The sequence below is a fragment of the Epinephelus fuscoguttatus genome, linkage group LG21 (genome assembly GCF_011397635.1).
Source record: "Epinephelus fuscoguttatus linkage group LG21, E.fuscoguttatus.final_Chr_v1".
NCBI classification, from domain to species: Eukaryota; Metazoa; Chordata; class Actinopteri; order Perciformes; family Serranidae; genus Epinephelus; species Epinephelus fuscoguttatus.
This window is the reverse complement of record NC_064772.1, coordinates 22,141,993-22,154,761: the sequence shown is the minus strand read 5'-3', so window position 1 is coordinate 22,154,761 and position 12,769 is coordinate 22,141,993. Positions and strand designations below refer to the sequence as shown.

The window sequence follows — 12,769 nt, the reverse complement described above, 5'->3', positions numbered from 1 at the left end:
AATACAAGTAAAGAAAAACCTGTTGCTGATCACATTCATGCCAAATTGTCTACTGTTGCACTGAAATAACAATACTCATACACATATATCCAATCCGTCATCACTTTAAAGGACACTGTATTCTATATTATTAGATGAAGAGTGATGTATACTTACGCTGGCCTGTAGAGCCAGATAACTGTCGTTGGGCACGGCGGTCCATTCTGGAGGGTTTGAGGAGAGTGTCCCCACAGTCGCAGCCCCTCTCTCTGTGGTCATAACTGCTGCGAGGCTTCAGGCTGCGGGCCCTCTTCCTGGAGCCTTCTTTGGAACCACCTTTACACTTCTGTATCCTCCACTTCCCTGTGATCTCCTCCACACAATGCCATTTCTGTCAACAGCAACCACAACAGAAATAAATATGGAGAAACAATATTCCCTCAGGAATTCTTTCAGGCATTCTTTCAGCTAACTTAATTTCTATGTGTAGATTTCAAGTGATCAAGTGTCCTTGATCTGTATCCTTTTGGAAGTCTCCACGTTATTTTTAACAATGAACAGATTTTCTGGCAGAGCTAATAATAAGTGCTAGAGATGTTACCAATCTAAGAAAAACTTAATCTCCGACAAAGCCTCTGTTTTGGTGTTGGGGTCATGAGAAACACATGCTTCTGACAGATATATCAGGGAAATCTCAGCCTGTGGGAAAGAATGGCATCCAAAAGCAGCGGGAAAGATAAACCAAACTGACCACATGAGATGAACAGGGCCTGTCTGGTGTCTAGAAAATAGAGAGGAAGCCCCCCTATCACCCTCACACTGAGTGCGTCTGTGCCAAGTGCGTCACCAGCGTAATTGTGTAAATACGTATCCACGCACTTGCCTACATTTTCTGTGTCTTTCTCAACATTTACTCCCACCAGGAAAAGAAAGCCTTGGCTAATTGCTGTGAGTTGTGCCGCTGGTTTGGTCTTGTATAAATGGAAGAGACACATCTGCAGGGCGCAGTGCGGATCATCAGCGGTGAGTGTGGGAACGAGGGTCCAAACAAAGAGCCATAAAGCAGCTCAGGTTTCTTCTGGAAGGCTCATATAGTGACGAAGGGCTTACGGGCCAAACAAAGCTGTTATATCAGCATTAGACAAGACGTAGGGGAGGGAGAGAGAGAGATGTATTGTCACTCAGGGATGAAAACAATCTCTGTCTGTCTTTATCCTCCTCCCTTGCCCTCCCTCCTGTGAGTGCTTTTAAGGCACAACAGTGCCACTGCAGCAGCAGGACAGCAGAGATGGATGAGACACTGAGGAGGAGGATGGGGGGGGAGGTTAGTTAGGAGCAGACATGGATGACCACGCAGGCTGAAACATGAGCGGTAAAGTGAAAGACCCAAAGTACCGCAAGCCACTCACACTGTGATGTACCCCCGAAAACATAGAGTAACAGAGATTTCTCTCTGTCCCTGGTGAGTAAATCTGCCGTACCCACAACAAACCCGTAGCGTTATCACATGATCGATTCCAAAGAACCGCAACAACTCTGCGACAAAAACACAACAGAGGCTTTGCTTTTAGAAAAATCTGGTTTGTCTGAACCAAGATCGTGTGGTCATATTCAAAAGGCAGTAACTTTTAAGGCGTTTCAAAAACAAAACTTCTCTCATTCGAACCTAAATTGGGTTCAAGACTGAGGTTTGATGTCCTTGTTGAAGACCCTTTTAACTATTTCAGTACAATGCTCCAGTTTGAGCCATTTTTTTCCTCTGTGGCATTTAAATGCATAAAACAAACTGTAAAATACAGAAGAAGAGGAGCTGGAAAAGAGAGATTAGACAAAATGAAGAAGAGCAATAAAGCACTTCCCTGCTGTGCGAAACTACCATTTCCCCTGTAATTTTGTAAGACACACACCACTGGCTTTCAGGCTGCTCACTGGGAGGTCATGTTAAATCATACCAGACAGGCCAGTTATGACCAAAGCTTATCCTTCATGCTATGCACCAACATGTAACACTGTGAATTATTACAGCGGCAAGACGACGGCTCTGCTCTTTTTTGTGCACGACTACAGGTGCACACGCTTTCAGTATCCGCATGCATTAACACAACACACTGCTGAGCTCAACTGGAATTGTTCCATCGCTGTCTTTAATAACTGATTGTTACGTACACACATTTATGTGACCATAAACTGGATCTGGAATGCATTAGCCCGACCCTCAGAAACTCCGCCTATCATTTAACGCTACCTGAGACTTGTAACAATTTGTATTGTTCTGGTCTGTGTGCTCCAAGGCCACATACTGTACCACTTGACTGCTGGTCTGCCAGAAAATTAATGGGCACAGATGAAAGGGAAGTACCAACAGATTAATATACCACAAAACAGTGCAATAGGGTCCAATTATGAACAAAGTGATGTACTATGAATGGCGATTTCACGTTTGGCTCTGCGGCATAGCTCAACAGGCAGCACGAGGTCACATCTAGAGTGGTACTCATTACTGTTAGGAAAGAACTGAAGCAACTTTCCTTAGTGGATATCAAGGGAACTCATTTTCATTTGCACATGGGCGTGTTTGTTTTACCTGTCCAGGCTGTTCGCAGGGTGTCTGGAATTCCGCCTGCTGGCAAGTCTCTTTGACCTTCTTGTACTTGGGAAGGCTGTTGGTGTGCTGAGTGTTCACTGAGTCTTCCTTCTTCCTCAGGATCTTTCTGCACAACACAACGAGTCAACAGAATTAAGAGGAAATCAGCTTTAAAAGGCTCATTCAAGGAGTGAATATACTATTAAACTATTAAGGTATTACTGAACTGGAGTGAGCTGAAAGTTTTATTCACTGTTTCCTGTTTTTTACTCTCTGTTACGGACAGTCCCGTGTGCTTCTCATGGTCATGGTCAGTGAATGGATGAGTTATGTAGCGTGTGTGTGTGTGTGCCAGAGGGTCTGGGCATGGAGCTCAGCTCAGCCTCACACCAGTGCTCAGCTCCAGGCCAAGCTGTCTGACCTTGGCTTGGCATCATGTTCAACTGCCCTGCCCCTTTCTCCTCCGCTACCACCGCAAGACCTGGCTGAGTCTCTGCTAAGGCCATGCCAACCTCCCTCCCCCCGTCCCCCTGCTCTATTACCAACTCTCTGCCAACATGCCCTGGCTGCTCGCGACCCACAGACAGAGTGACGGCGACAACGAAGCACAGAACAACCTGTGCCCTGCAAGACTAGGGCCGTTGTCTTGTCTGATCCTGTCTAGCGCTCTGTTCCAGGGGAAAAAAGCCAATGTTCACACACTGCCTTGGCTGCAGTCTCTAGCCTTTAGCCAAGGGTGATTAAGGAGCGAACAGTTGTCGTGGATGTCACTCCCTGATGGCTGCGTTGCGTCGATTATTAGATTCTCAAACAACACAGTCAGCCCCAGCTGTCAGTCAGCGTTTCACAGGCTCAGAGGAACAGTACTGTTAGGTCATGTGAGGATATTAGATCATAGAGAATATCACATGAGCAGTGAGAGAAGTGTACAAAAAACATTAGCTACTGTGTGTGTGTGTGCTGCTACATCTGTGCCAGGGAAAAAGAGTGAGAGGTCTGTGGAGGCTAATCTCAGTATTTAGAGGCAAGCACACAAGCAGACAGCCTTTATAAACAGTGTGGATTAATGGAGGAATGGATTAAAAGAGCTAAAGTCCTGACATGTCAAAGGTTACACTCTTTCATTTCATACACAGCGGTCCATAGACCCGCTTGTTCTTCTGTCACACAAACATAGGCCAGCAGGAGACTGATCTGTATGCGCAGCAGCTCAGCTAACGAGTGCTTCTTTTGTACTCTTGGATGCGTGTCTGCAGATGTTGGCAAATGAGCAAATTAGTGGAAAGGAGATGGGCCAAGCCAGCGATTCGGAAAAAAGAAGTAGGGATCGTGAGGAAATGATAGTGGGGAAAAACAGCAGCTGTATGGGTGACATACTGTAATATACAGTATCATTACACATGCTGCCAGCACAATCTGGCTCCAACCAGTGTTTTCTCCCCCCTCGTTTTCCTACCCATGCCTCTGTGTCTTTCCCGTTTTTATTTATTTAATTTCATTTCATTTCATTCTTTTCTTCTTGGGCACCTGCATCATGCAAAGACTTGAAGCTTGATGGGATCGTTTCTCTCCAACTTGTCAGATTTCTGTCAGCGTAACCCTGGCATTACCAAAGCTTAACATGTTAAGTGAACAAAAGCAGGCTGTCAGATTGGAGGTATCGTTTTCTGCAACATATATCTGGCAGCGGAGGGGAGGTTAAATAAAGAACTGACAGGGTTTGTGAGGGAGCATGTGCTGCATGCGATCGCGTGCACTACAAAGAAAACAGTCTTGGGGGAAACAGTCGAGCGCTGGCTACAGCGTGGCTGCTGCATTCCACACTGGGGGAGCTGGTGACATGTCCTGTGAGTGGATTGAGTGTGAGCCTTCCAGCCATTCCTCAGGTAACATCATCCTGAGCCTGGCTAGCCTTTGTTTATTCTGCATGTGTCTAGCTATCTTCCGTCTGTCTCCGCCAGTGCATGAACAGCAGGCCAAGTCAGGTTTAAGGCCCCGATCATGTGCTGGATAGATGCAAGGTCCCTTCAAAAGACAAAGACTCTGCTTTTTCTTTTGCAAATGATCAAATGACCTTTTTACACGTGTCAGGGCCTCTTGCGTGAACTGTCATAATTTGCAAGCCGCTTATAGGTTTACCAAAATGAATATTTCAACCTCTTCCACCCTCATTGCCTTCCAAGCCGACTGTGGTCAGGAAATGTCTGTCAGATAACAAATAACTGGGAAAAGCGGCTTTGTTGCTGGAATTGGGACCACGCATTGAGCCTTGCACATTTCGGGTTCATTGAGATGCTTTGTCAGGTTTATGTGACACACAATGCTCTGCAACGACATGGATGTGCCTGTGGTGTGGAAAGGGAATAAAGAACCAGAGTTTACCCTCGCTCCACCAGGAATGTGTCCCTCCAGACTTTGGGTTTCCGGTTGGGTTTGAATCTGGGAAAACAAAAAGCACAAAGTTTATAGAATTCATATGGCCTATGCACTCGCCATCAGCTACAGTATGTCGGGCATGCAGCTAGCCAACATTAGGGGAGTTTATCATAGCAGGCTCAAGACCTTGTGGGTTCAAGGGAATCGTGTAAATGCTCTCTGAGCATTAAACGGATTATCTCCGTTCTTTCTGTTGCTCTGGAAATGTTTTTCTAAGCGACTGTTTTTTTCTTTAATAGTGCAGATATATTTTGTGCTCTTTTTAATGCCTGGTAAAGGACAATGATTTTTCATTCATAACAGGTCAATGGCTCTTTCTGACAATGTTTGTGCAGTAGGTTTCCTGGGGAAACAAATGATTCAACTTGCAAACAAATTCTACAGGAAACTTCACAAGAATAACCTCAGTGAATTCGAGCCAAAGTCCTACAGCCAAGGAAAATCCACCAAATTGCCCTAAACCCACTTTGTGCTCAGCTGGAGCGCAATTATTTGGGCTATGGAAATTTGCATTCGCTCAATAACGACAAACGAACAGGACTGTTGCACATATCATGCACACTGTGCAATTACTGTACATGATATCTATTACAGCATGGCATGATGGATCCATACAGACCTATTGCCAGTCCTTTCCTGTTCCAGCAGCTTAAGGATGGACTTTCCATCCATGTCTGGAGGGGTATCCAACCCAGCAATGTGGAGAATCGTGGGAGCTAGGTCAATGTTCAGTACCAGATGCGGGTTTCTGAGAAGTACATGCACATGATGTTAATCTTCTGAGATACATACAGTGATATTAAATAACACAAGACACGTGAAAAAAATAGTCTGCAAGAAAGACAGGTCAAAGTACACATAGTGCAGTTCATTCTTGACCTTATACAAGGTCAACGTAGAGACAATGTAAGCTAAAAAACTTACACTGCCCCAGGCTCTACGTTGGGTCCTCTCAGGAAGAACGGCACACGGATGTCAAAGTCGTAAGGCATTGACTTGCCCTTGACTAACCCAAACTGACCAATGTGGTAGCCGTGGTCTGCTGTATAGATGACGTAAGTGTTGTCCAGCTCACCAGTTTCCTCTAGCATCTCAAACACCTATGAAACCAAATGAATGGGGATGAGAAGACATTTAAGACATTTAAAGAAAGTACATGCCTCTGAGAACCAGATATGAAATTCCTAAAGAACAGCTCATTACCTTCTGCACTGAATCATCCACAGACATGAGTGTTTGCAGCCTCTTCCGATGGAGGAAATTGGTGAACTCCATGTGGATGGGTCTCATGGGGCCTGTGTACTGCATGATCCAGTGTTTGTCCATATTTGGGGCATAGTTGTAGCTGGGGGTGCTATGAGTGTACAAAGGACGGAGAGAGGAGACAGTCATGCGAAAAAACTGCCTGTATTAAGGACTGATAGGACAAACATGTACACTGTCTGCCTGATGAAGTCACATAGAAGTAAGAAAATCTAAATGGTGAGTTATCAGAGCACGTAACAGCTACGACCCCATTTACGATGCCAAAAAACACCTGTCTGCTACTTTTCACAAACTACTGCTCGGTAACAGGTGCCACAGTTGTCCACTGCGTTCGACACGCATCAATAGCCGCTCTGTTTGTTGAAGGAAATGTCTTAATACTCAGCAGCCAGCACCTTAGCTGTTTTTCCACACCTCTCTCTGACCATCTCTCCCCTCACACAGAGTCGAGAGTCTGCCGGCTCTGCTGCGCTCTTGGCACGGACAAGTCATTTGAGGGTTGGCACATGCTTAAGAAAATAATAGGCCCCAAAGTCAAGTTTGCAACAATTTCTGGACCAAAAACTCAATAAGTCATGGTCATTTTGAAACGGGGAATAACAAGAGTGGATAAAGAGCAAGAGGGAGGGAGAAGCAGTCCTGTTTGTGGAGTTATAGCTCAGAGAAGCTGTTCACCTGTCTGTGGTATTGGCTGTACAGTACAGGAGAGAGATAAACAGTAGAGTAAATTATGATGTTGACTCTGTGTCTGCAAAGTTTGTGTTATTCAAAGCAAAATAATATATGATTAATATACTGCAAACTTATGTAGTTAGCCCCAGAATTCACAGTCATATTTAAGGTCTCTAATTTTGGAATAACTAATTTTACAATAAGTAATTCACTCCTAAAGCAAACTATAAATGAACAGGTTCTACCCCTGAATAAGCAGCCGCTGAGCAAAGTATCCAGACTTAGATACTTAATGAAGACCTGCTATGGGAGCTGCTTTGCTCTGACTGAGTGAGCTGCCTTCTGCCCTCGTCTCCTCAGGCCTGCTTTGTGAGAAGGGTGAACTCTTCACCCACCTAGCCAGGCGGTCTAATAAGCCCCACAAAGGGACCTGTCTCTGGGCAATGGGCCACCAAGGTATGGGGCCCTGGGCACAAGGGAACCAGGAATGCAGAGGTCAGTGGAACGAAGCCAGTCCATAGGAGAGGTCACACCTGCCACCTGTCACATATAGGTTGGTGTTTGGTGGTATTAGCCCTGGATTACAGCAGCGCAGGGCCTGCTGTTCGCTCCAGAATGCCTCCTGACCTTACAAAACTTAACATAGACACATCCAGTATGAGGATTACTGACATTCCCGAAAGCAACTTGTTGAGTTACGACCTGAATAACTTACAATCACTCCCTACTATAGAGAGACATGCCATTGAGAAACCACAACAGATCTATAGTGTTTAAAATAAGTCAAGAGTTTGGCTTACATCTAAGAGATGGAGTAAAAACACCTTCAGTGAGGAATGTTAATGACATTAACATCAAACCCTCCCCTGCTATTGTTGCTGTCAAAAGTACAGACGCTCATTTGATTTATGAGGCAGCTCCTCCTTTACTGCCACGCAGTCTCGTCCCAACTGTATGCATTATGAATAAGAGGTACGCTGCATCTGCTGCAGAGACGGAGAGCAGCAGACTACATACGCTTCATGTCATATCTTTCCATTAGTGGATGACCTTCCCAGGGACTTACTGGATTTTGCAGAGAATTAACAACCAACTCAGAGTGGAACAGTGTCAAAAACAAAATCATGTTTCTAAAGGAATTTGCTCCACAGCATTTGCCAGTAAAAATAAAAGTTTTTCCATATGTGTTATGGAAGTGTTGAGTCAACAAACACCAAAAACAAACACCCACCCATACCAACCACCTGCGCTGCCACAGTAACCACACGACATACTCGGCACACACTGCACCTCCACACAATCACTGGGGCAACCCCTTCAGTCACCCCCGGGCCCCAGATCCACCCCTTTACCCAGAGGCTTGAGCTAAAAATAAATTAATAATGTCACAAAGGGTGTTCCAGAGCACACAATGCATTCCTCTCGTCCCAAGAGCCGCAGGGAGAAACTACTGATTGATATGGACAGGATCAGGAAGTCCTCTGCGAATTTCACAGGAGGGGAGGGAGGGCTGGGGAGAGTGGCAAGGGGTAAGAAAACGAGACAAGACACTGGGAGACGCAGAGGGAGAGACACAGAGATATACAGATAGAGCGGCCGAGAGGTCAAGCAAACAGACGAGGGGAATGTTAAGTGGGATAGAAAGTGAGAGGAAGGAAGCGAGAAACAGCGGAGCGGCTGGGAAGCGAAAAGAAAAAGGAAAGCAGAAATGGCAGCCTTGAACCTCATATCTACATCTCTAAAAACACCATCCCTCCCCCCACCCAGAGGAGTAGTGCATCCTGGGAGCCTGTTGGAGGGCCCACCAAGAGATGGCAGGGCGTGTTGCCATGGAAAGACACAGAGTATTGCAACGCTGCCTCGGCTCAGTAATGAGAGTTGTGGGAGGCCAATGTGGGCTTGGCATGAGCTGTGCTCCGTAAAAAAGCCATCCCTGATCTTATTCATGGTATGTGCCCCGGCTATTCTTGGATGATAAATCATTTTGATTTCACGCTTGCTGAGTCGTCGGCCTGAGCAGCTCCTAAGCAACCTGTCATCACTGGGGATTGAGGGACGTGAGTGCTATGATAATGTCATGTACACCAAATCCTAAAAACTCAAATTGGATGTTAAAGAGAAAAAATTCCAAAAAAGCAGCAGATGAAAGGGATGTCTGTGTATATATAATCTCTTGAGCATAATTGTTCATAATTTTATAGGGTTAAAAGTCTGATGTGGGAACCCTGATGGGTATATGTGTTTGAGCATGTGTGGTAATGTGAGTCTGAATGTGACTTACATGTGCTGCGAAGCATTTGGGAAATGCTCAGCGTACTGTGGAGCTGAGTCTTCGGGGCCATGAGGAGCGGCGTGACTGATGACCATCATTACAGGGCGGTGAGGGTATACACGCTTGGACATGCGGAAAAAGTTGATGCTGTCATTGGTGATCAGATCTGTGAAATAGTCCTGGAGAAGAGTGAATAAACAGGAGTTATTAGGTGCTGCAGGGCTAAAATCCCATCTAGAGGAGGCTAAAGGTAGAAGTGAGGGGGGGAAATGCAAAACAACACAAGCTTTGATAAAACTGGTTCGCAGTCCAATCACCATGACATGTTGCTTTCCCTCATCCAGTCATTTTCAAATAAATGCACAGGGGCCAGTGGGGATATGAACTGGGGCCATTGAGTACACTACACTACCAATCTGTCGAGTCAACAGCTGGCAGCTTGCCTGTGTGTGTGTAAATGTGAGAGTGCGCTTGGGCCTGTGTGTGTGTGTGTGTGTATACAGTATATGGGCTGTTGCTTCATCAGTGAATCTCTGCACTATTGAATGTGACACCACTTGATGGTGAGAGGAGCCTGGCGCTCTCAAATGGTATGTTGTTATGACAGCTCCCACCCTCTACTCCTCTCCGGGCTATCCATTCTCTTTCTCCTTCAGCTTCCGCCTCACCTATTTAGCTTCATTTCGTTTTATCCCCTTTCCGTTAACATGTGTTTTGTTTCCTTGTCGCTGAGTCACTCCGGGAGATAATGGAACCCACAAATCAGACACAATAACCTCAACAGATATAAGCCTCAGGCATTACTAGGGAAATGAACTGGAGTGAGTGATGACTTGTATACAGGAAATGGGAAAGACCCTGAGTGCTCTGTTTTTCAAATTCTCGTGGTATGTGCAAAGAGAGGACAACTGAATGAATGAGACTATAACTTACGGTGGAGAGCTTAGGCTCAGGAAATGTGATATTGTCACATCAAACAACCCACAGGCCTGACATTTTATCAAAACCTTTATTCCAGGCGTGGCGGAGTCTGTCTTTCTAAGTGTACTGTAGGTCACATCCTGAACTAAAATCACAACAGCATTTGCCAAGTTTCCAACAGATTAACCACTCTACCTGCAGCTTTGGCATGCCACAGTTGTTGTCTGGCACATGTGGAAGGGAGTGCCAGGTTCAGAATGAAAGGGTAAAGGGTGATTTTTCCTGAAATGTCAGAAGTGGGTTTGGCTGATTCATCCTGTCTCTATTAATAGGCTTTATAGCCAGGCCAGCTTTAATGGCCTGGTGGGTTCACATGCCCATGGAGGCTGGTGATTGCGTGCACATGGCGTAGCGTTGCCATACTTGTTTCCTCCGTGTTGCCAGCTCTTCAGAATCTGAGCCGCCGCTACTGAGGGCTCTGGCAGGTCAGAAGGAAGCAACAGTGTCATGGGGAATGCCTGGCCAACAGCTCTAAAATGGTCAGGGAGGTGAAGAGTATCGCTTATCCCAGAACCATTTGGAGATGATTCATACTAAGTGGCAGTCACATAATACAAGCTCATTCACACATGGTTTGATTTCACCCATGACATGCAGTGAGAGTCTGACATTTTAAATTGTATAACAACCTCCATGGTTTGACTGTCATTGCAGCAGGGCGTTGTGGCTTTGCATTTACAAGATTTGCTCATGAGAAGTTCTCAGTTAATTTCAAGGCGCTTGGTCTCTGATCAGTTCCTGCTAGCACCGATGACACCAACATAGCACATCTGGCTTGCAACGCGGCCTGCTTTGTGTCTCTGTGACCGTTGTCTTCTGTAATGGAATTTGAAGGGAAAAAAAGTGTATGGATCATATTCTCCAACTATATCTCACGCAAAAGGTCTCTGACAAAGGCCTTAACCTCAATGAACTCATCCTCCTACGGATGGAAAATCAAATGGGACCAAATTGAATGAAATCACGGGGCAAGTGCCTCATGCGATCACAATGACGGGGTGTGCCAGTTGCGCTCTGTGTGGAATACCACGACCTTCTCACCCTGTGTGAATCTAAAAAGAGGAGCCGTGGTTGTCCTCGCAGTGACAGGTTAATGGTTTTTGACGGTAAATAGCAAAAAGTGTGTCCATTTGGTCTCAAACCACAATCTGCTGACCAAGCCCATGTCATGTAAACACCTCGGCCTCAGCTTGTGGGTAACTTTACACCTCAGTCCAAGTTGGCAGAGGAATAGCAGTCCAAACATTTGTTTGCCCATCTTTTGGCCAGGCCATCTTGAAACTTGACATGTATCCAAACTATAAACCCTCCTCACGGATTCCTCATGTACCCAGGACTACGCTACCTGGGAAGATACTGGCATGGAGCTGCGAAAACAAACTGACAGGTCTAACAAAAACATCTGGGAAAGATTGATGACCAGTGCCAGCCAAGGCTACAAGAGACAGTGTAACCACAGTGTTCATCTCTGACTCTGACAGTGGTAAGATAAAATTCCCCCCTCTTTTTTATCATGGTATTATAGCACAAAGTCGTCCTGCAAAACTTCATAGTGAGACAAAAAGAAGGGGAGAAAGGCAGACAGACACAAGAGAGACAAAAACAAATGCAGGGTGGTATTTATCACAGGGTTTCTCATAAATATGCTTCAGTTTTACAGTGTCTACATGTTGAGGTGAGGTGCGTCATAATAAAGGGATGCTGCAAAAAGAGGAGACTCCACCTCGAGTCATTCCCTTTAATTCTCGGATGAGAATTCTTGCCAGCCTAGATCACAACACTGTGATAAGTGAGGTGCTTCACTGTCTGTATTTATAAGTGGAGTGGAACCTGCAATCTGTCAGACGAAGTCTTTATATTAAGTCATAAAGAGGAAACAAATGAGGGATTGAGTTAATGGTCCCTTTTTAGAAATTACAGGAACACATACCTTTGCATAATCTGCACCGTGTTTCTCCTTGTAACCATTCCGACAGACGGTGTAATTATAGAAGCGGGAATTTTTGATCAATCCAACCCATTCACGCCACCCAGGTGGGATGTAGGTGCCATTGTACTCATTAAGGTACTTGCCGAAGAAGCCTGAAGAAGAAAAGGAGACAGAAGGGAAGGTTTCTTTTAATATGCAGTCTTAGTCCATAAATGCACGTTTTCCTCTTTTAATTATGCCTGTACCTATGAAAATCAATTCTATGTGACTGTGTGACTTTATCTTTCTCTCTCTGTCTGTATGTGTGTGTGTGTGTGTGTGACGCATAACTTTTTAGCTTGTCTCCTTTCCCCTGGCTTCACTGCACAGTATTCTCGGATAGGCTGGGCAGGGAGCCAGCCTGTTCTAGAGAAGGCTAATTGCAGACTAACGCATCAGCTCTAAAACCGCAGGCCGTGCTGCAGCCCACAGGACCCCACTGAGCTGCCCAGTCTAACGCCTGCCCATCACTCACACAGACACTGTCTGATGAGACACGACAGCGACCTGGCACGCTCACCGTGTTTGCATTTCTCACAGCAGACAGCCAGGCAGGGCAGTGGAGTCTAGCTTACTGTAAAAATTTGCATTGACTAGCACGAGTGAACAC

At 45.6% G+C, this 12,769-nt stretch overlaps 1 protein-coding gene across 5 annotated transcripts in view; it reads right to left on the bottom strand.

Annotated features, from left to right (window-relative positions):
- The window catches only part of sulf1 (sulfatase 1), a 97,126-nt gene that overhangs the window by 11,902 nt on the left and 72,455 nt on the right, over positions 1–12,769 (bottom strand). For all 5 annotated transcript variants that reach the window (XM_049565245.1, XM_049565246.1, XM_049565247.1 and 2 more), the window contains 8 exons: positions 12,121–12,272; positions 9,219–9,388; positions 6,203–6,353; positions 5,924–6,099; positions 5,619–5,747; positions 4,946–5,002; positions 2,564–2,690; positions 157–370 (listed from right to left, as the gene is read on the bottom strand). In XM_049565245.1, coding sequence (XP_049421202.1) covers positions 157–370; positions 2,564–2,690; positions 4,946–5,002; positions 5,619–5,747; positions 5,924–6,099; positions 6,203–6,353; positions 9,219–9,388; positions 12,121–12,272 — 1,176 coding nt within the window. The remainder of the gene's footprint in view (positions 1–156; positions 371–2,563; positions 2,691–4,945; positions 5,003–5,618; positions 5,748–5,923; positions 6,100–6,202; positions 6,354–9,218; positions 9,389–12,120; positions 12,273–12,769) is intronic.